The sequence below is a fragment of the Tyto alba genome, unplaced genomic scaffold, assembly GCF_018691265.1.
Source record: "Tyto alba isolate M040663 unplaced genomic scaffold, T.alba_DEE_v4.0 Super-Scaffold_6, whole genome shotgun sequence".
Taxonomy (NCBI): domain Eukaryota; kingdom Metazoa; phylum Chordata; class Aves; order Strigiformes; family Tytonidae; genus Tyto; species Tyto alba.
In genome coordinates this window covers 22748454-22770048 of record NW_024881327.1, presented here as the reverse complement: position 1 = coordinate 22770048, position 21595 = coordinate 22748454, and the positions used below count along the sequence as shown (strand labels likewise).

The following is a 21595-nucleotide window of genomic DNA, read 5'->3' as shown; positions in this document are numbered from 1 at the left end:
CATCTTCGAACTCTTCCAACCCCCCAGCCCTTCTCCCCCATCCCCCAAAAACTCACAAGGATCAAGAATACCAAACCAGAGATCAATCAATCAACTTGCTTTGAAATAATTTGTTGTAACAGATCCTACAAACAAACCCCCTTCTGCTTTTACTCATTTCTCATGCTCAATTTGACTTATAAAAGTAAATAGGAAATAGGTTTAAGGCTGTGTAAGGCTTGTAAAACATGAGAGTATCTATCCCATGGTGAGAGCTCCTTCTTCATGAGAAAAAGGAAAAGAAAATAGGTGTCAAAGTTATAGCAAGTTTTTCTACTAGTGTACGTAGCCAAAGCTAAAGGCAAATTGACTAAGCTGAATTCGAATTACATAATTTTATGGCTCCTTTCTGGCTTCAAATTGTGAATTAAAAGAGAACTGGTTATGAGATACACAGTTACTATGCAGTTACTCTGGGTGAAGATGACCAAAGAGGGATGATAGACAAGCTTTATGTCATACTAGACATACACTCTATGGAGACCCATACATTGGTTTCCTCCTTTCTACCCCGCTGAAGGGGAATATGGGAGTTTTAAGTTTACTTTTAACACAGGCTTTAATTACTGTAATGAAGCCCTACATATCTATTAAAGGGAAAAGGGGATCAAGTAATCTAGACTCTTAAGGTCAAATAGTCATCTTGGATAAGGTAGCGTATGAGGAACCTGCTTTTAGGATCCATCAAAAGCTGGCTGTTCTGCAAAAGAAAGCATAAAAAGACTGGTTGAAACTAGATTTTAAGCCTTATTTGTCTGCATTTCAGATTTTTTCATGAGAAAGTATATGGATACCCTTACAAGTGACTCTCCATTTCTGAATTCTGAGATAAATCCTGACTGTTTCAGGCCAGAAAACCTGAAAGTTATGTTTGCCTTTTAAAATATTTTGTTTCTTCCTGGCAGCATGTCAATCTGACTAAAGAGTCACATGGTAGAAAGCAGGTATGATACAAGCCAAAAAGTGATTTGCAGTAACCATGTTTGGTTTAGCTTCTGGTTCCGTATCGGAACAGAGACTCAAGGACTGTGGGAATGCTTGCTGGAACTAAATTGTTTTGGTTCTGCTTCACTACTGTTGTGAAAGGCTATACCAAAAAGTCCTGAATTACCAACTTTATATATGTTTCCAGCTGTACGAAAACCCATTGAAACCATTTGGTTTTAATTTTCCATCTGAAAAGCCTTTCTTAGTGTTCATTATTGAGTGTTGTTGCTGTTTATTACACAGTCTTAATCGGACACAGCCTGCTGTGGTTTTAACTTTCGAAGCTTCTCTGAATTACACATTTAAGTCTAAGATCAAGTCAAAATTCAACTGAAGGAATTTAGCAATTATGAACTAACAAGCAAATCAGTACTTCAAAGTATCACTAAACCTACTATGGTCTAATGCAACTTAAACATATTTCCTATAGCATATGAGAAATCATTTCTCCTGTGCTTCAGTTAGTTGCAGAACACCAGAAGCATCATTAAGCATGATCAACTTTTCATAAGGAAAAGGTCTCACTTGTCCGAAATAGTCTTCAAGGAAACACACAGTGCAGACTGTCAAACTTCTTTCTACCAAAGCTTTCATTACTCTAGTTAAATGCTATGAAAATATTGGCAGGAGAAAGATGGGGTACCACTGGATTCATGGAACTGGACTCATGGAAAATGTAAGTAAAGCAAAGGGCCATAACTTGGCTAAATGCATATCACTGACCTAAATCAGAGACAAAATAGTACCCAAAATATCTGAAATAACCGTCAGATAGTGAAAGACATTTTGGTTACAAATATGATTTACATGGCTTTCATTAATTTCTGGAAGTCTTCAACAATATGTAGAGGTATAATATTTTTGATGCTTTCATATCCCCAAACAGATTCAGTTACACATAAGAGGCTTGACAGAGCCCTTCACATAGCTAAAATATCAACAACAACATGAAGTTTCATACAGTGGGAAATAATTTAAAGCAATGGTATAATTTTAAGGTAGAAATGTAGGTGAAGTATTAGCATATCAGAAATCTTACTTGCAGGTAAAGCTCCTTTCCTTTACGTACTTACAGGTAGGTTGTAGTCAGCAACAGGAAAAAAAGAAAGGCAGTGGTGGACATTTACAGTTTTAGATCTAAAGTAAATCAGTTATATCCATATTTTACGTTGTTCAAACACAAACCAAACCACTTCCTGTGGCTCAAACTATCACAGTGCTTCTGCCCAACCACATGGGTGGTAACACGCAGTTGCTGGCGTAGGCTGACAGTAGAAGAACTCAATGATGTTCATGGGACCACCAAAGCTCCCCAGCCCCTTCCACCCGTCCCTTCAAGTAAGAGAAAAACATGACTCTTCCCAAACCATAATAACCTCAACTATTAGCAGGCTATTACTCCTCCACAGTGGTTATGTACATCCAATTAGAAGGTTGTGTGCCGTTTGCTGGGAACAAAAACAATAGCTGCTTTCATTATTTCAGGACTGGTTCAAAGTCATGAACCAGGGCTCCAAAATTACACACGCCTTCCAGTAAAAACCATGTAACTCGAACAACTCATTCTGTGTCTTGCACTCTAATGTATGTTTTCACTGATAGAAAACTCACATAGCAAAAGGCATGCTGCCTGCCATCCAGTACTACAGAAATCTATGCACACCACCACGGAAAAATGAGCTGTAGAGAATTAAGAATCTTGCTTAAGTATGTGATTGCAGATCATTCTATTATGGAGAAATGGAGACAAATAGTTACAGAAACCAGTTTGAGGCATCTAGCCTGCAACTGTGACCTGATTTCTAGATTTGCTGAAGAAACCGGGCTTTCCTATTTCACAAACCACTTCAGTACACTGAATCAAGGTGGGCTCACCTTTTAGAGAACCAATTTCTAATTCAGCAAAAGCTTCAAGTTCCATTCCAAGATACACTAATGCTGGTGAACAGCAGGCAGCAACCATTTGAAATATTTTTAGCTTAACGTGCTCTGCAAATAACCTCACAAAAATTTCATGCTTGAGGTATGAGTTTCACTCTCCTCCTGCTGTCTCCTGTTCAGGAAAGGATCAGGGAATTTCCTTAGAAGACATGCTTCCTATTGGGTTAGTGCATAACCACTGAAAACTTAAGTCTTACATTTATAAGTGAAAAATAAAATTACCAAAATCTCAACTCCTACCAGGTTGCAAGGATCTTATAATTGGTGTTTTATACAAGGTATTTTTTCTTGTAGGGGAGTTTCCTGCTTCACACTCAAAATGACCCTGTATGATACAATCCACTGCTCACAAACTCTTGATTATTCTGTGAGTAACACATATACCAACGCATTTTGGAAGACAGACTGCTTCTTTCCCTCAACATACACGTGAGAGATGACACAGAAATATACCATCACTTCTCTTGTTCTGAGTGTTTAATGGACTCACTACACTGATTTGTCTTCCTGTCCCACAATCCAGATACAGCCAGCAACTAGTTAAGAATTAGCTGCATTTATGCTAGCACCTCAGGAAGCAATGAGGTTGTTAGGATCTGGACATTTTTAAGACTCAGCTTGACTAATGTCTGCACAATCTAGTTTGAATTCAGTGCTGACCCACTTACAGGCAGAGAGGGCTGGACTAGGTGACCTTCAGACATCCTTTCCATCCTGGATTTAGCTAGTCTGTCTGTAGTCTGAAGAAATCCTGACAGCAAACAACTGTACAGCTACTGAGTTATCTATCTGTGCTGCTGCAATTATATCAAGGCACAAGTTTAATACCAACATGTTCAAATGACTTAACTGGAGGAAATAGTTATTCCCTACAGAAAGGCTTTAGCTAAAACGGATAACTGGGTTTGGTTTAGAAGCTGCCACTTGGCCAAAGTGCACGTTCAGTTTTACTTCAAAATCTTTAAAAACAAAGGGTGTAAGCAGCAGTAAAGATGGTTTTATTTGAAAGGTATGGTCGCATTATCCAGTGGGGCTTTGGTAGCAATACCAAGTAACTCTAACCTTTCCCCATCCTTGCTTCGCCCACCGTGTATTCCCATTGTCCCATCTGCATCAGCACTATGTTCACCAGGGAGCAAGGAACCATGTTTAAGAATTCCCTTCGCAGGGGATGGGGAAGTTAACCTGATACAGTTTAATGCATAGAATTCTACTTTGTACCACCAAAACACTGTATAAGCAATATGAAAGATTAATATGTGCTAGGACACAGTGGGCATTGGCAGGGGGGCTAGGGAGAAGGCACTGAGAAGAAAATTATTGTTATGTGCAGCATTAAAGTTCCAGTCTTGTCAGATCATAGCACGAGTTTGAAATGGGGAGGTGTTACTTCATGTTTTTACCTTAAGCAGCCTTTATCCAATAGGAAGTGTTTGGAAGGTATTTTGCTGACTACCATTATTTCAACATACAATGAGTTAAAGTGTGACAGGTTTAGCTAAAGAAACTTGGGGAGTAAAGGTTTTTGTTTTCAACAGCAAACGACTTCTGCTTCTTCTGAAAGTGCATCTGATTTTCTTTTTTTTTTTTTTTTTTTTTTTTTTTTTAATAAAGGGAAGAAGTTAGTCCTGTAACCCATTCATGCTTACATTTATCTCTAGTGATGGCATCATAAATCTACTCTGGATTAATAATCTAAAGGACAAATATAGATCTATATCTCAGTTCTAAAATTGTAAGTACAGATAGGTAAGCTCTAAATTGGTATTTAGAGAGGTGATGAGTCTTCCAAGAAACCGGTGGCTTAAAGGTACATACCTAGTTAACTGAGCAAGTCCTTCACATAGCAAGACTCAAGTCAAAGAATAGCCCATATCCACTTTCTTAGAGGGACTCAGCCCATAAGGGACTACAGATACAGATTTTATCATGCTTCACCACCTGTATATAATTAAGGAGTATTTTGGACTGTTTTATAATCTTAGATTGAGCAGGCTAAAAAAAAAGAACAGGTTTTACTGGGTACAGCTGGGTGTGCACACTTTCCAAATTACAGCGTATTGTTGTGTAGTCATTTATAGCCAGCCTACCTTTGCAATTAGCTGTATTACCACACTTGGTTAAAAAAAAACATATAACCTACAAGACCATTTTTGACTCTACAATACAATTTCAGTCACTAGATTTGAACAGTAGCCTACAGACTAGATGCGAGATTCCATCCCCTGCCCCTAGTATTAATCAGTCTGAGCTTAATTAGCAGCTCAGGCAGTAGTCTCTCCTTCAATTACATTCTCCCCTTTCTATAAAGTATAGACCTGTACTGAAAAATTAGGTTGAACAAAGTATGTTATATCCTGAAATAAGGGCTCACTCCCATTGGGATAGCATACAGTTGCTTATGTTAAATGCTTTGTACCCGAATTCTGTATTTTCTCAGCTTCACATTTACATCTTTTGAGTAATTTTAGTTGTAATTCTGCAAAATACTGTTATATTACCAAACTATAAATATTAATATTTAAATATTGTTTCTTCTAATAGCACCACACCCTTCTAAACACATTCCTTACAAGATGAGACTTTACAATTATGAGGTGTAACCTGCCTTCTTCCCCCACCAAGCAGTTTGCTATTTAGATAGCATCATATTTAGCACCAAAAATATAGCTCTGTACCATCCTACAAGTTCTGTCAGAAAGTACATTAAATATATCTTAAGAAACTGGTTAAGTGGTAGTATTCCAGTGAAAAATTCTCTTACCAGAGCTTGATGACAGAACAGGTCCTTTGTGAGAAGGTGCTTTAACTGTGCTGATAGTTTTATTTTCACATCCCCTCTTCAAGGGCAACACAGACGGCACCATTTTAACCTTGGGAGTTGATACACTTCGTAGTGTGATTGGGCCTTTCTTCAGCGTGTTTTTCCTTTGTGTTGTCCCATCTTTCACAGAAGGCATCTGTTTTTTTTTAAAAAAAAAAAAAAAAAACAAAACCAAAACAAAAACAAAACAACAAAAAACCCCACACACCAACACTTTGACAAGCTGAAGATCTCCCTTTTCAGCATCTGTAATGAAATACCGACCACACAGACAAGGGATGTGCTTTGAGCTGACCACTGTCACACTGTCCACATCTGCAGTTCAGAACCTCAAGGATCATCTCCTGAATGGCCTTCAGCAAAACAAAACTATTAGTTTGAAGCTAACCACTGGTAATGACAAATACACTGAAGAGATTAGGGAAGTCACTTTACACCAGAATTTCTTCCTCCCCGAACTCTCATTAAGCCATTCAATTACATGACTGCACCTAATCTCAAAATTAATTCTTTATCAAGCAACTAGGCAAGTTAATATACCGAAAAGTTAGTTGTCCACTACTACCTGAAACACCACAGCCCTTACAATTGGTTTCCTGGTCTAGATCTTATGCTGCAACACAGAAACAGGTTAAAATCTTTCATGTTCAACATCAGTTCATGAGTAGACACAGAACTGGTTTAAAATAACTGGTTTATATGTAGCACATGTCAACCTTTCATACAGAATTCTTGCTCCAGTTTATAGAGACATTAATTCATGGCAACTCATGCTGTAAAGTTAAGCCTATAAAGGTAAACACGTAATAATGTGCAGCTCTCCATATGCTTTTCTGTGACTCAAAGCGATACGCAGCTATTTTGGCATATTAATGGCACTTTCCAATTTTGATTCCAATCCTCATCTTCATTTTCAGAAGTTAATCTGTACTTTTCAGAAGACCACTTATTAAATTTAGTCCAGCTGATTGATCTACTGCACATTTTACAGATTTTGCTCTGTTGATTTCCCAGGTACCAGCATAACAATAAATATCACTGAGGTTTTCATCTTATCAATGGGGTAAATTGAAAGCATTCTCTTGAACCCCGGCACCAAAAGGAAGGAGTGAAACAGAATTAAAGCTCTGAAAAACTTCAGAATTAAAACAGACCATCCTTGCTTTCATGTTCATTTAAGTTTTCAAGTTAAATTATTTATTATAATAAATATTATTTATTAATTCCTTCTGTAACATTTCAAAAATGGATAGCCGCTTCTGTTTTACCTGAAATAGCCTCCTCCGTATACTAAGCTTTACTGGAGTTTTTCTGGCAAATCCATAAAGCCTGACAAAAATTCAGACAACACCAGTTTTACTGGTAACAGCTGCTGCCTCCACTTCACCAATTTAACATAAACTGTTGAACCCACAAGCGAACAACAGAAGGGACTACATACAGCATCAAGACTCCAACTCAGTGCCCCTACCATGCCTCCAGAGATCTCGGTTGATCCAACTCCAAAGATCCTCCTTTCTTTCACACTGTTCCTTTTCTTTTAACCTTCTTTCAGAGTATTTGAAAGCAGCATGTTTCTCCTGACAGGCAGCTGACTCATCTGAAAATATTTCCCAACCAACCAGTGCACGCATACCTCCCGGCCAGGAAGTTTGCACCTTCCAGCTGGCCAACTGCCCAAAACCAGGTATATGCCCTCTGCATGAGAAATATTTCCTGGCTCCTCTTAGCAATTCTAATGAGCCCTGGTTCTACTTCAAATAAACAAACTCCCAAATCGTTCAAAACAGACAGTTAATTTAAGATGTTCAAAATAAAACACCTGACCAGCTTGTTGGTCTTTGGATTTTATATGACTTAGTACATGCACAACATTTCTGTTAGTAAATAGAACTAAACTGAAGGTTTTAAAAAGCACGTTTTGAAAGAAAATACTGAAAACAACAATTTACATCTAATGTCTATTTCAAGTTACAGCACCATTAGAATTATTTTGATAAAAGCATGTATTAAAAGCTATATTTAGAAAAACCTCACCAAGTTATGCTATGCAATTTTACCAGTTTGACTAAATTAAAAGTTGTTTGCTTTTACTAGAAATTTTACCAACTGCATTGTCTTAAAGAGACTTGACCAAAAACAATTTTATACCATGGAATAAGATCAAGGCTGAAGACACTAAATCACATGTGAGGCCAAGTGCAACCAGTTTATAAAATGGTATTTCTTCACTCCCTTTATTAGGGAGACACTTCACCTCAGAAATCAACAGTAGTCGCATTTGTAGACAAAAAACCCATTCCACAATTGCCATTCAGCACCGTGCAATGCAGAATTCCCTCTTTCCAAATGTATGAAACATGTAATTAAGTATGTAAAGAAAAAAAGCTTACCAAAGGAACAGAGTGCAGGTCAAACGTTTCATTTGCCACATCTTTTAATAGGGCTGTTTCCAGAAGAATTCCCATGTTGCTGCTTTGCTCTTTTTCACCTCCCGTCGGGTGACCAGAGGGCTGCATTGAAGAGTCTGAAATTTCTATTTTATCCTTCAGCATCTCTTTTGAGTTCTCTACACACATTGGAAGTGCCTTAGAAACTGAGAAGCATGCTGAATGGGTAGAGCTTGCTTTGCCAATGTCTTCCGGATTCTGCTCTAACACAGGTGTCTTTGAAGCCTTGTGGGAAGCATTTCTAGGATGTGTTGTGGCATGTACGACTTGGCTAGTGAAGAGGTGTTTGTTGAGATGTAGCTTATGTGGCTTACTCACAGGCAATTCCACTTTAGTATCTTTAGCTAGATCTATTTTCTTTTTCAGCACTTTTATAGAGGGGGACAACTGCCTTGGGGAAGCAACCAGTGAAGATGAGGAGACACATGATAGCTGGGGGGACTGGGGAGACTGTTTTAATGCTGCACTGTCTCTTGACTGTAGCACAGGTCTAGACATAACCTTTGGCTTAACATTTTTGAAATTAGGTTTGGGAAAACTAACAATCTCCGATTTCTTCGCTTTGGTTATTGTTGACACAATAGGAGACCTGCCCACTGTTTTTCCTGCAGTTTGACCTGAACTAGCTTTAAGCAAAGGCCTTCTATTATGCCCTCCTACAAACATCTCATTTGGTCTTAGTTTCGGTGACTCGTCTTCAATTTCTGCCAAAGCTGAAGCAGAAAAAGTTCTATTTTTCAATTGTTCTTTAGGTGTTGAAGTATGTAGAGCAGAATCGCTCTCACCAGCCATAGGACTGAAGACCACAAAAGTTGCTTCACATTTAAGGTCAGGCATAACAGCCCTCTCTAATTTTGGTACACTGCAAGATACGTAAGATACATTGTGCATATCCTGAAGAGCAGCATTTCCAGGGATACTTTTTTCTTTGGTTAAGGGTTCACTGGTTTTCTTTGATACTTGTTCTCCACCCATTTTATCTACTGAGAGAAGATGCACATTATTTACAGGACTATCCATGCATGTTTTGGCACTGGAATTCCCAGTTTCGTCATAGTTAAGGGTATCCTGCAAGGATTTTACTTGGTCATCTTCATTAATATTAATGCACAGTGATAATGCATCTTGCCTACAAGCATCTATACATCCAGCAGCTAGTTTTGTAGATTGTGCTTCTGTTTCCTGTGATTCTGTATCAGTCCTGTTAGTGTTTTTTAGATAGTGTTGCACATGTGGGGAGTCAGGACAATATACTTTGAGTTCTGAATGGGCATCTGGGCTTTCTGAAGCCACTATCATAGAGGAGAGATTAGGTAATCTCTCTGAGCTGGTTCTATCAAATTTTTCTCTTGCACGTATTTCAGAAGAGATCAGCATTTCCCTCAGATGCATACCATCATTTTGATCAGCTCCCAGAGTTTCACCCGTAACATTAGCAACATCCAATGTGTTCAGGTGGCAGCACGCCCTATCACTCATCAGGGACGGCATGTTCCGCTCCGAAGCAGAAAGAAGTAATACACACTTAGAGTCAGTCTGACTGTAAGGCACCGATTGTTTGATACTCTGATTTTGCATTTTTGCCATAGCAACGTTACTTTCCAGTAAGTTTGTTGTTTCTTTCAAGTCACAGTCCAAAGGATACACACAAGTCTGTCCAGTCACCGAAGACTTGCATGCAGCATCCACATCTCCCAACAGAGCTCCCGTGCAGCTGTATTTACCAGGTGTCTTCTGCAGATGAAGTGTTTCAGTACACTGTTGTTTTAAAAGGATACTTCCAAAGTCACTCTTCTTTTCGAGAATGGTATCTTCTTCATGCTCACTCACTGTATTTTGGTCAGTTGAATTACCATGTTCCTTGGCAGCACAATTCTTTGAGGAAGGTGTAGCCCTGTCGCATGCATAGTTATTTCCATTTTCATCCCTTATAAGTAAGGAAGACTTGAGGCCATTCTCTGCTTTGTCATCTGACTTGTCAACATCCATTTTGAAGGATAAATGTTAAACTACTTTCATTTTATACTTATTTAAAATCCCAGAGAAGGCAGATTCTTCTGAATTTTGCAGAAAAATCCCACAGCTTTTCCCTGGAATGTGTCAACTGTCCTGAAAGATATTTTAAAAATGGTTCTTTATTTTCATGTTTCCCAAGAGGATTCAAAAGTTCTAGAATTAAAAAGAAATGAAAAATGATTAACCAAACTAGGATTTTAAGTCAGTAAGCATTCTTAAGCTACTATTAATCAAGTACAGCCATTTTGACCAGCTTCCTTAAGCAAACTAGCCTTTTACAACGATGCCGTCCATGCATGCCTACCTTCACAAGCCATTTTTGTTTCCCTGACTGCCAAGCAACCTTTGAACCCTTTGGCCAGGTGCAATTAAGTGTAACTTCAGGGTTGCATTCTCAGATACTTGGCTTGCTTGGCTTCCAAGCAAGCAAAGGCACAACCCAAAAGATTTGGTTCCTCAAGAAGAAAAAGCTATCAGGGACTACATGATAAAATGAACCATCATTTTTCTCTCTTCCAATAGCAGGTAGCCAACAAAAGGGCATGGTTACTCACACAGTATGTACTCAAGCTATGAAGCTTCTTACTACACAGTGCTTGAAAGCCAAAAGCTTACATAGGCTCAAAGACAAGTGGGTAAGAGCCATATAAGAAAAAGCCTGTCCAAAACCGAATACCAAACTGACTCAAAATGCTCTCAGTCACAAGCTGCAAGCAGTTAGGACAACTCTAGGGAACAATCATTACATGCTCATCCTGCTCTTGCACTCTTCACTCAGCATTTAGCCTTGGTTACTGCTGCAGACAGGACACAGCATTAGGTGGATCTTCAGTCTGACTTTGTCCAGTACACGTGTTCTTGTGTACAAGTTCGCACAAATACAGGAAATTAAGAGAGCTCTAAATTGTAATAATGATGAAACGCTGATGTATAAGCTCAGGTATAGAACAGACACCAGAGCAGCAACACAGGAATAACACTAAGAATCTCAGTGAAGAAAACTTCAGCGCTCATCCCTTGATGCACATAGCAGTAACAACTCCAGCCAGCAGCTTCTCTGCACTGAAGGCCACCTTCCTGCCTTCCAAAGCAGCAACGCAGAGCAGAGGCAGCTCAAGACCTTCAAAGCGTAGTCTTAAGGCACCTGAACCGAGATCAAGAGAAAATGGGGAGGTTCATAATTAGTTCTAGGGTTACACCAGTACACTACTCCTGTGCTCCCAGGGTAGCCAACAGGTAGTTGTACATGGGATCCCTTCAGAGTCACTGGAGAGCAGCTCCCTGCATAGCAACAGCCTTCATCTTCTATAAAGATGACACAAAATTAGCCAAGTGGGGAAACAATTCCAGTGTCCTCTCCAGCAGAGCAGAGCCACATATCGTCACCCAAAATCCTACAGAAGCAGAAAGGGGAAAAGAGGGGAGAAGATGGGGAACAAACCAAAAAACTAAGAGGCCTTGCAACATAAAAGGACAAGTTCCTAGCAAGCACTAAGACTGCACCGAGGTACCAAAACCACAAGGACAAGAGAGAGAAGATCCAAACTCTCCAAAGCAACTAAAGTCTACCTACATAGCACAACTCCATATGAACGGCTCCTAGTACCAGAAACGAGACCAGAGGCAGGAAGAACTTCAGATTTCTAAGATATGGTTGCAGCAGGGCGGGGGATCTGGCAGGAAGAAGGATCACTTTGGGTGGTAAAGTCTAAATGGGAGGGACAGAGTTCACTGGGTCCAACAAGGGAATTGGGATGAAAATGCATCCCTTGACAAAAGCCTGCTTCCTAACTGAAGAACAGGGAAGTTGGGCAGATGTTGAATGCCATTACATGTCTGGAGCCGCAGACTGCACTCTCCCATCAAAGAACAGGAAGGAGGAGGACACTTGCCATCAAAAACGATGAGCAAACAGGCCAGTGATGTTTAACTAAAACAGACACCAGAGTGTGGTGTCCTCAAATGAGGATACTGATATAAGGACATATTTGGAATTTGGTGCGAAGAAAGCAGCAGGACATGACCATCAGGATTAAGTATATAGGATGGACAGAATAATGCACACTAATATGATAATTATACTGAAGTCTGAAATTATTTGACTGTAACTTAACAAATGAGTAGAGTTCCTACAGACTGAAAATCCAGACCTAACAGAAAAACAGTTGATAGTGCAGGTCAGATATTCTCTGTCTCAACTAGGGTGACAATACTGGTTGCAATACACTTAGACAGGTCAAGAAGACTACAAGATCCCATAATAATGGGAGATTTCCACTATCTTGATGTTGTTTAGGTACATTGAAGAATAATTCCCTGATCCTATTTTGTACAGGATTCAATGACTGCTTTGGCAAACAAGTTTGCCATGACAAGAGAAGCTACTCTTGATTTGTTCTCTGATGAAGAAACTTAGCTCCTCACAGAAACCACAAACCATTTTGGAAACTACAGCAGGGGAAAGAAAACAAACTCTTATCAACAAATACTTTGGAAAGTGTAAAATAAAGCCAGGACAATAAGTAGTAAAAGGTAAGTTACTAAAAGCAAGAATGCATCATTCAGAAAGATTACATTTGTCCTTAAACCTTATTTTCTTCAGCTGGAAACACAGCTTAAATAACTACATTCAAAATAAATGCTTTTTCATACCAATGAAAAGTCTAAAGCTTTCCAAACAGGCTCTAGAACCTGTAAACAGTTTTGAGTACAAAAGCAGCACTCAAAACCATTCTAGAACTGCACGAATTTGCATGCTCACCATAGATCAAACACAGAGCGGTTTCTGGCCCACAACCTTGTCTTTACATGGGACTTTAAACATCTGTCTCAGGCTGAGGGTAAAAAGACCATGGAACAAGGAAACAACAAGCTACCGAGATCAGACAGCACCCTCCTCTGCCCCTCCTTTTTCCCCCAAGATGAAATACCTTGACTAGCTTAAAACATCCCAGATCCTTGAGGCTGATCTAGATCCCTTGCATACCCACTATTATTCAATCCCTACAGAACCATAAACAGCTTTAGTACCCTCATCTTCACCTTCCATTAGGAAACTTAAGGCAGATTCAAGAGTTCCTCCAAAAAAGTCTTCCCTGAAGGTAGGGCAAGAACCTGTCCTGAATATTTTTCCATTGATTTAAGTCAATCACAGAATCAACTGCTGAAAAATATTTGCAAAATTTGCTTTCATTGTTGTTTTGACACATTAAAACTAGTTTCTACTTGTACGGAGACTAGTCCATAACAGTTTGCTCACTTCGTCATGCAACAAAAAGTTAAGATTCCATTTTGATTCATCATTAGCTCAGATCCAACCAGCAGTCTTACCTCTTTCAAGAGCTTTCTCACTACAGAAAGGAGGGAACTTCAATATGCCAAGACTTAGCAAGACTGAGATCCCAAGAATTTAAAGAATGATATGTTAGCTTATGGTATGAATAGTTAATAATGCCAAAATTTGAAACAACACAGGCGGCTAAGTAAGCCTTGATCCAATCAATGCTGAAGAAGCTCCAAGAAATATACAAGTAGTTTTGAGACTGAGAAATGAGAAAATGCATTAAAAGTTACATATATGAATGCACATATGTACGTATAGAAGCCTGCTCACTCAGTACTCTAGACTTTCACATAACCAGAGACTGCACAGTAATAAATCACCAATTCAACTATTTTAAAAGCAAATTTTCATGTCAGTAATCAATACTTTCACGAGCAACTAGACCAGCTTCACAGAGAGTACTAAAGGTGTCCTGCATACAAGGATTCCTAAGGATTAACTATAGCGTATAAAAATCTGTAACCTAGATGAACATCAGTCCTCAAAAAACTGACATACTGTAACTCAGCAGGTACTAATATGTTCATCAGGCTTATGAGAATGCTTCCCGGTGATGAGAAATTCTTTAGATTTAAGATCAGCCATAGGAGGCTGAATGAAAAAATCCAGCTCAGCCACCATCTCCTCCATGTGAGTGGTCAGTAGCAGATGCACAAACACAACGGTTGCCCCTCCTGAGAACATTCCTTCCCAAGAATACACTGTTCCTGGCAACTAATGACTCAGGGAATTCTTTAAACTAAATAGTACTAATAAACTTACTTTGAGTTTGTCTTAGATGTATAAGCATTATGCACGCCTGGCCTGTACAACACCTTACAGTGCAGTGCAAAAGAGTTCAGCTGTTTTGTGCCTTCACTGAGGCTCAGCTTGCCAAATTTCAGATGTGTATTTTAAGTGCTTCCACATTGCCAAAAAAAAAAAAGTCGTAGTTATCAGAGCTCAAAACTTTCCCCCTACTCAACAGATATGAGTTTAAGGTAACATGACTTCAGAAAAAAAAGAAAAGGGAGCTTGGCATGCAGAAAAAGAGATCAGCTGCCAGCAGCACCAGAGTAATACACTACAGAACACAGAAATAGGCTCAGAGCAAGACCTTGTCACTTCTGCTAATCTATGAGGGGTATCCGAGGATGTGCCGTAAAAGTGCAGAGGGAGAGTGACTCTTCCAGTGCTGGACAAACAAGAATCAAAACCATATCAATTACAGTAGATAATACATGCTACAAGTTTACAAATTACTACAAGAATGCCAGTCAGTTTATGTTAGTGCCAAAACACAGATAGTAATAATTTACACTTTTCGTGGTACTCCATCTGGAACTTGGTTCTTTTACCAACACCATCACACAGCATTTACTCAAACCCATGCACAATGTTTGTGCAGCCTGTATGACAGGGAGGAGGAGGGGGAATAAATTTGAAAGGAGACAGTGTGCCTAAACATGCAGGCAGGCAGTCCCGAAGTGTTCTGATCAACTGAACATGCCTTGATAACAGACAAAATGCACCATCAGCATCTGTATTGCAGCAGAAAACCATATTACATAGTCACCACAGTCACTGAAATCAGAAACCATTTAAGGCATTCCATATGTCAATGCATTACAACTACAACCAGTTTATCTGACCGTGTTCTGGAATGTAATACCATCACACAAGTCTGACTTTTTCAGCATGTACACCTGAAGACAAAGAGAGGAGCATCCAGAAGGGAGTCTGCAGTGACTAGAAACCCCCCTCCCAAGATGGTCTGGTCCAGTGTTGCTCACACATGTTCTATCAGAAAGCACTGAGAAAACACACAAGTTCAGGTAAAGCCGCATTTGCACAGAATTACCATTTCAGAGCTCCCTGTGCAGCCTCAGTAATGTCACATCCTGATGTGAACTAGCCTGTGGCCAAACTAATTCAAACAGTTAGAAGAGAGGATGAGTTAAGCTCCTAAAACAACTTCACCCAAGCATTTATAACATGACAAGAACAACATACTCCTAGAAGTGAATTGTGTGAAATGCTCATATGCTAATAACATTGCTCGCTTAAGAACACATAGTACCATCAGTGCTGGCACTGTGAAGGTGCTGTGTTTATAAGAAAGAAAAAAAACCACCCGTAGGGTAGCTAAGTAACATCTATATGCTTTACTCAAAGCCATTTTAAAAAAACAAAATTTATCTGAGACACTTGCTATGGTAAGCAGAAATAATGCACAAGTTACATTTGCAGGCAATCACGCAGGCATGCTTGACTGAAGGAATATCACTGTCACAGGCACGAACCACCAGGGTTCGCCTCCTACTTGGCTATCTACCAGCCCGCTTCAAGACTGAAGCACCAACATAACATACAAGCGAGAGTAACCAAGGAGCATGAATTTGAAGCAGTTAAATCTTGGCACTAAGCTATGGAAGAAGTGGAAAGGCAACTGAGCATACAGTTGCAGAAATCAGGCACCCTAAAGTTGTGTGAGAGGTGGTGACTTCCCATAAGACGTTCAAACCATGACACCATCAGACTAACCCAAAACGTGACTGCTCGTGCTAACAGGTACATCTGCCCTAGTAGCTTGCTCATACTAGTGACTAAATGGTTGCTTAACAGAGACAGCAATGCTAGTGCTTTCTCCAAACTCACAGCCTCCAGTGATTCAGTCCTCAGAACATTGGTTCAATGGAAAGCTTTGACTGCTTTTGGACCCTTCTTTTCCTTGCCCATAGTCACTGGTTTCCTACGATGAAGAGTATCTATTTAATTATTCATAAACTCAGGCCATCCTTGTTTGCCTGTCTTTAAGGATATTAGGCTGTTGTCTCCATCTTCAAGTTCAGACTATTATTCGTAAGCACATAATACACTCAGACATTCTAATGGATTTATCCAATGTCTTTGTAACACAATTTTTCTTCCTTTAATAATTGCCAGCTTATGATTTTTATTGTAAGGCAAGTTCTGGGAGACCAGTGGAAGACTGGTCCAGTCACTTTTTTTAAAAGTAAACTAAGCCCATCCTTTACTTAGGTAACCGAGATACTTGAAAACAGTATCTAAAAATAGCATTTAGTATTTAAAGGATTTGGAGGTGCAATCCCCTAGACCAGGAAGTTCTATAAACGCACACGCCTTTCCCCCACTCTGTTTTACAGCAACCGACAACATGAAACTCACGGAAGTTACAGAGATAAGCATACACAAGCCAGTGACAAATGCCAGCTATTAAGACAGCACAAGTAAGCAAGTGTACTTTATTACCTGAGATTAAGTGCATGATCAAACAAAACCAAAGCCACCTATTTGAATGCGCAGATGAGAATAGAGACAAGCCTCTCACTTGGATATTCCAGCACTCTCTTACAACTTACTCAGGCTCTCATTCATAGCTCCATTAAGACACCATTCACTGCTCAAAGTGGCCCTGACTACTCATGGGGTTTTCAAAGTATGATGCAGCACACAACTGCACATGTGGTCAGTTATAAACTTAGTTATCATTTGTTTATCCATTGCCATCATAAACAAAGGCCATGCCATGGTTTTCCATGGGATCAATACTCAGTCTGTTACTCTCTAGGAACTTGTAAGAATGACATTAAGTTATTATTTCCTGGTTAAATTAGTCAACAACTTTTCAGAAAGATGCTTTAGGGGTTTTTTAAAATTATTTTATCACAACTAAATTGTTTAGCAGAAGCATATCTTCTTGTACAAGGATAAACTTTCAGGTCAAAATTAAAGTAAGGAGCTGGAACTTGTGAAAAACAATAGCACATTCATTACGGCACTTCCTTGGAAGGTCAAGGTTCAAGTCCTTCTTTTTGATAGACGTGATTGGATAGCTAAGCACAAACAAGACTGAGACTGTCAGAGGCTATGTGCAGCAATCCTAATCAGTGTTCAAGTTCTTTGACTATGTAGGGGTTACAAATATTGCTTACTTTCTCTGTTTCCTGGAATTCAGCTAAACTGATTTTCTCCATTGCTACCATTTAAAGGGTACATTTATACACTTTGGTATCTTCAAGTTACAGAACAGTGAGACATAATTACTCAAAGGAATTTTCCCCTCTAAGATTGAAATATTATCAGTGTAGGAAGAGAGGTGGTAATAGATTATGAAGAACAAAAATGCTTTGTGAATTCATGCTAGATCTGCCCAGCCACTTGCATACAGCAAATAAGTGAAACTTTAAAGGTGAGCAAATAAGGTTTGTGCTCTTCAAGAATGTCCTCAAGTTTCAACATTGTCTTCAGGTATCTATCAGTTTTCCTGAAGTCTTTCATTATACATTCTTCATCACCGTTTCTCATTCTTTAAAGAAATTTTAGCCATCAGTACCACTGCTGCCCATCTTCCTCTGAACAAACTTGAGACATTCAAAGTTGGGCTGACCTGTTCTGAACTAACCAGTCAGTCCTCCCAGCAACATTTCTACTCTGTTACATGTTTCTGCTCTTTTAGAGAGCTGTCAGTCCTCTTAATTTGTTACATTTTCCTCACTTCATCCTAGATGAAGTCAAATCTAGTGCAGGAGCAAGTGCACAAGGAAGCAACACAGAATAGCCATTACACCTTGGGTTCTCAAGACAAACTGAAGAGTGTAGGGTGGGGGTGTTTGCTGTGGTGTCTTGGTGGGTTTGGTTTTCTTTTGATTTGTTTTTGGTTTTTGTTTGGTTTTTTTTTTTGGTTGTTGTTTTTGTTTGTTGGGGGGTTTTTTGAATTTTGTTTTAAAATATCCCTTCTGAATATTAGGTCTACAAATATTTAAGTAAATGAATATTTCTTGTCTGCTGCTAATCCCCTCTTTACTGACAAGTACAAGGATTTCACAAAACAGCAAGTACAGAAATGGCAGAAATACCCTGCAGAGGCAGCACCATGCTGCAATGGCAGTGGCAAAAATGCCTTGGAAAAAAAAAAGTACTTCTTGTTTCTTAACAATGAGCCACAACTTAGTCATTTGTTTGGCAAGTCAGAGCAGAGATGGCTTTAACCATTACCACTGAAATAACTCCTGCATTAAATGTTTGCCTTTAGGATCAAGTTTCAATGCCAAGTAAATATACCACAATGTGCTATACAGCACACATCAAGACTACTTAAGGTTATGTGCTGACTTGAAACTTTCCATGTTCCTGAACTACTTCATGAAACATCTGTGGCCCCAGCACTAGCATGACCAGTATACAACATGTAGCTGACATTATCAATATTATAGCTAGTACAGTGACTGTGTCAATGGGATTGGATAGCTAAGGCCACAGAAAGACTCATCAGTTCCTGTGCATTGCGCATCCTTTCAGATCTTCACCTAAAACTGAGAAGCTGTTCAGCAACTGGCTATATTTAACACCAACATATAACATGAACTAATTTACAGAGCATTTGGAGTACTCTCAACATAGCCTGTAGTAAGTACAGCAGCATTATTTAGCTCTAGTGGATTATTCTGTGTATATATAATCGGATTAATTTATTTGAAAAAGCAGATCAATAAGGTCTCCAATGACTGAAAAAGCAACATCTTTGTCATATCCTTTTGCAGTACAAATTGAGGACTTAATCAAGATGCTTAGGATTTCTCATGTTAACCAAGTCAGAAGTTTAATCAGCTCACAGTTTTTGCAAACTCAAAGATGCTTGCTATGCAGAAGTGGTCATTCTTTCAGAAAAGACTACAACCAGCCAAGAACAGTTTCCACTTACTCTACAAGAAATTCTGCCACCAAGGACTGCACTTTTGTACAGCAACACAGCAGATTTTAATTCTGAAGATGCTGTACTTGCCAATTAGAGAACAGCCGTTACTACACTTTAAAAAATATTCAATGCTACTGATTATATATAGTGAACTAAATCTAATAAAACTGCAATAAACTGGTTACAGGAAGTATCTATTTGGCTACAAAAATATTAGCAGCTCCAGCCCAATTATGAGAAGTACTAAAGGTCCAGTGGTTGTTGAGAATTTTCAGTGAGTATTGCTGAATAGTTGTTTAAAGCCTATCAGTCATAACAGTTTCACCAATATTTTAACTGCAGTGCTGCACAACTGGCATCTGGAGCAACTGGTAATTCACAACCATTGTTTCAAATCTTGTAATCTCAAGAGAAAAAACAACACATTGTTTATATATTTGAAAAAATGTTGTGTTTCCTACAAAAGGAAACTGTTTTTCACAATGATATCAGTCCTGATACAAGAGTTTATTTTTACATCTTATTCTTTTTACATTTTTTGTTTGTTTGCCTTTCTGTCCCAGAAGACACGAGCCTCCAAATCCAAAAGGGACTAACTCCACAAAGCTGAACACAGCACTGCACCTCTGCAACAGACAAATGACAAGACAGAGGCCGTGGCAGTTTTGCAGAGCTGTTCGGAGAAAATAGCTTGCTTTATGCAACACTATTAGGTGACAGGCTGAGGTTGGTGCTCTCCAGAAAGCACAAGCTCCCCGTGCCACTTGACACAGCTGCCGACAGGCTGACTGCAGCCCTGCGAGGGCTGAAATTCCACCAAGACCTGGTAAACGAAGGACTGAAGAGAAGGGGCAGCTGGGCACACGTTGGTTGAAGGGCTGCCAGAGCAAGGTTAATCTGGAAGGGATCCAGATACGCAGGCTGCCGCCTGGCCGCCTGCAGATCCCTCTCGGCTCTAGGGAAGGGGTTCCACTTGAGCCCTGAGCAGCAGCACTCCTGCAGAGGGTTCTGCATCTGTGGGGCAACAGCAGGACTCTAAGCTCCCATACAGAAATCACCCTGTCAGTCCCTCTGAGACCCCGCAGGAATGCTGTAGTCTAGCAAAGAATTATACATTTCTTCCTTAAGATTCAAGCAGTGCAAACACAGTATTTTCAAATTTTTCCTTGAATCAAGTTGCTTAAAGTTAGGCACCATATCCAAATGCTGGTTATGATAGACTATGCTTTGTTTTACAGTATAGCCAAACCTCTACACCAAAGCTTTGATGAGAGAGCTGGAAAGTGTTTTAACAGTCAAACAGTTCTCCCCATTCAACTATTCAGCTGACTTGACAGCTTCCCACAGGAGTAAAGCATGTATACATCACCAGATCACTGCAGACATCCTGGAACTACAGTTATATGGAACATTAGCTTTGATCTCAACTCAGGACTGACCAAAATCAATGCCACGGGCAGTGACAGAAGCGTTACGCACCTCGTGCCACATCCACACTTGATGTTCCTAAGTGAATTTCAGATTCTGCTACAGCCTCCCCTTGAGATGAGAAACGCGTACAACTAGAAGATGTTGCACACACAAAGTACTGTCTCTAAGCTACAAAGCGAAAAAGCAGCACTCTGGTTATATAATAAACTAGATCATAACCCTTGAATAACCAACAACCTAACAGGAGCTACATGATTAACAGGCAACAACTGCCTTTCTCTTCCTTTGACTGGTTTTTGAGAGAGTGAGCTCAACCTTTTACAGCGACTAATGACATTAACTTTTACCATACAGGCCCCTCAGACAGATGATTCACTCATACACATGGATTGGTTCTCTGGAGTCTCTAGGACTTGGCGCCACGTGTAAACTACCCAGTCTGCAATACAGTCCATCTCATATTTAACCCTTTAGGCTTGGACTTCACCAGCTTTACAAACATGAATTGCATACAAACAGTGACAGCAGCATGATGATTTAAAGGACATTACTCTGATCTGGCACACTTTAAGCAGTCATTCTACCACCAGACACCCAGTTTGTTAGCAGCAACCTATAAAATACTATTTCTCGTGCTAAAGCACATTTAAGACGTGAATCTGCAGCAGAAAGTAATTGGGAGAACACACAGATAAAGGGGCTCTTCATTAATACCATCTAAAAAAAGTGTTAGCAGAAAAAAATGACTGCCACTACTATAGATTCTGCACAGGGATAGGCAATACAAAGATTCAAGTTACATGATGCCTTTATATTCTTAAAGTTAAAACTCAAAGCTTCCCCTGATCAAAACTGTAGAGAGCAAC

At 39.5% G+C, this 21595-nt stretch overlaps 1 protein-coding gene across 4 annotated transcripts in view; it reads right to left on the bottom strand.

Annotated features, from left to right (window-relative positions):
* MTUS1 (microtubule associated scaffold protein 1) overlaps positions 1–21595 on the bottom strand; it is a 126228-nt gene that overhangs the window by 81857 nt on the left and 22776 nt on the right. For 3 of the 4 annotated variants that reach the window (XM_042807754.1, XM_042807753.1, XM_042807755.1), the window contains exons 2-3: positions 8185–10410; positions 5732–5927 (exon numbers count right to left, since the gene is read on the bottom strand). In XM_042807754.1, coding sequence (XP_042663688.1) covers positions 5732–5927; positions 8185–10230 — 2242 coding nt within the window. In that variant the 5' untranslated portion in view covers positions 10231–10410. Of the gene's footprint in view, positions 1–5731; positions 5928–7262; positions 7608–8184; positions 10411–21595 lie in introns of those variants that run through there. The other variant, XM_032999004.2, reaches the window with a different exon arrangement.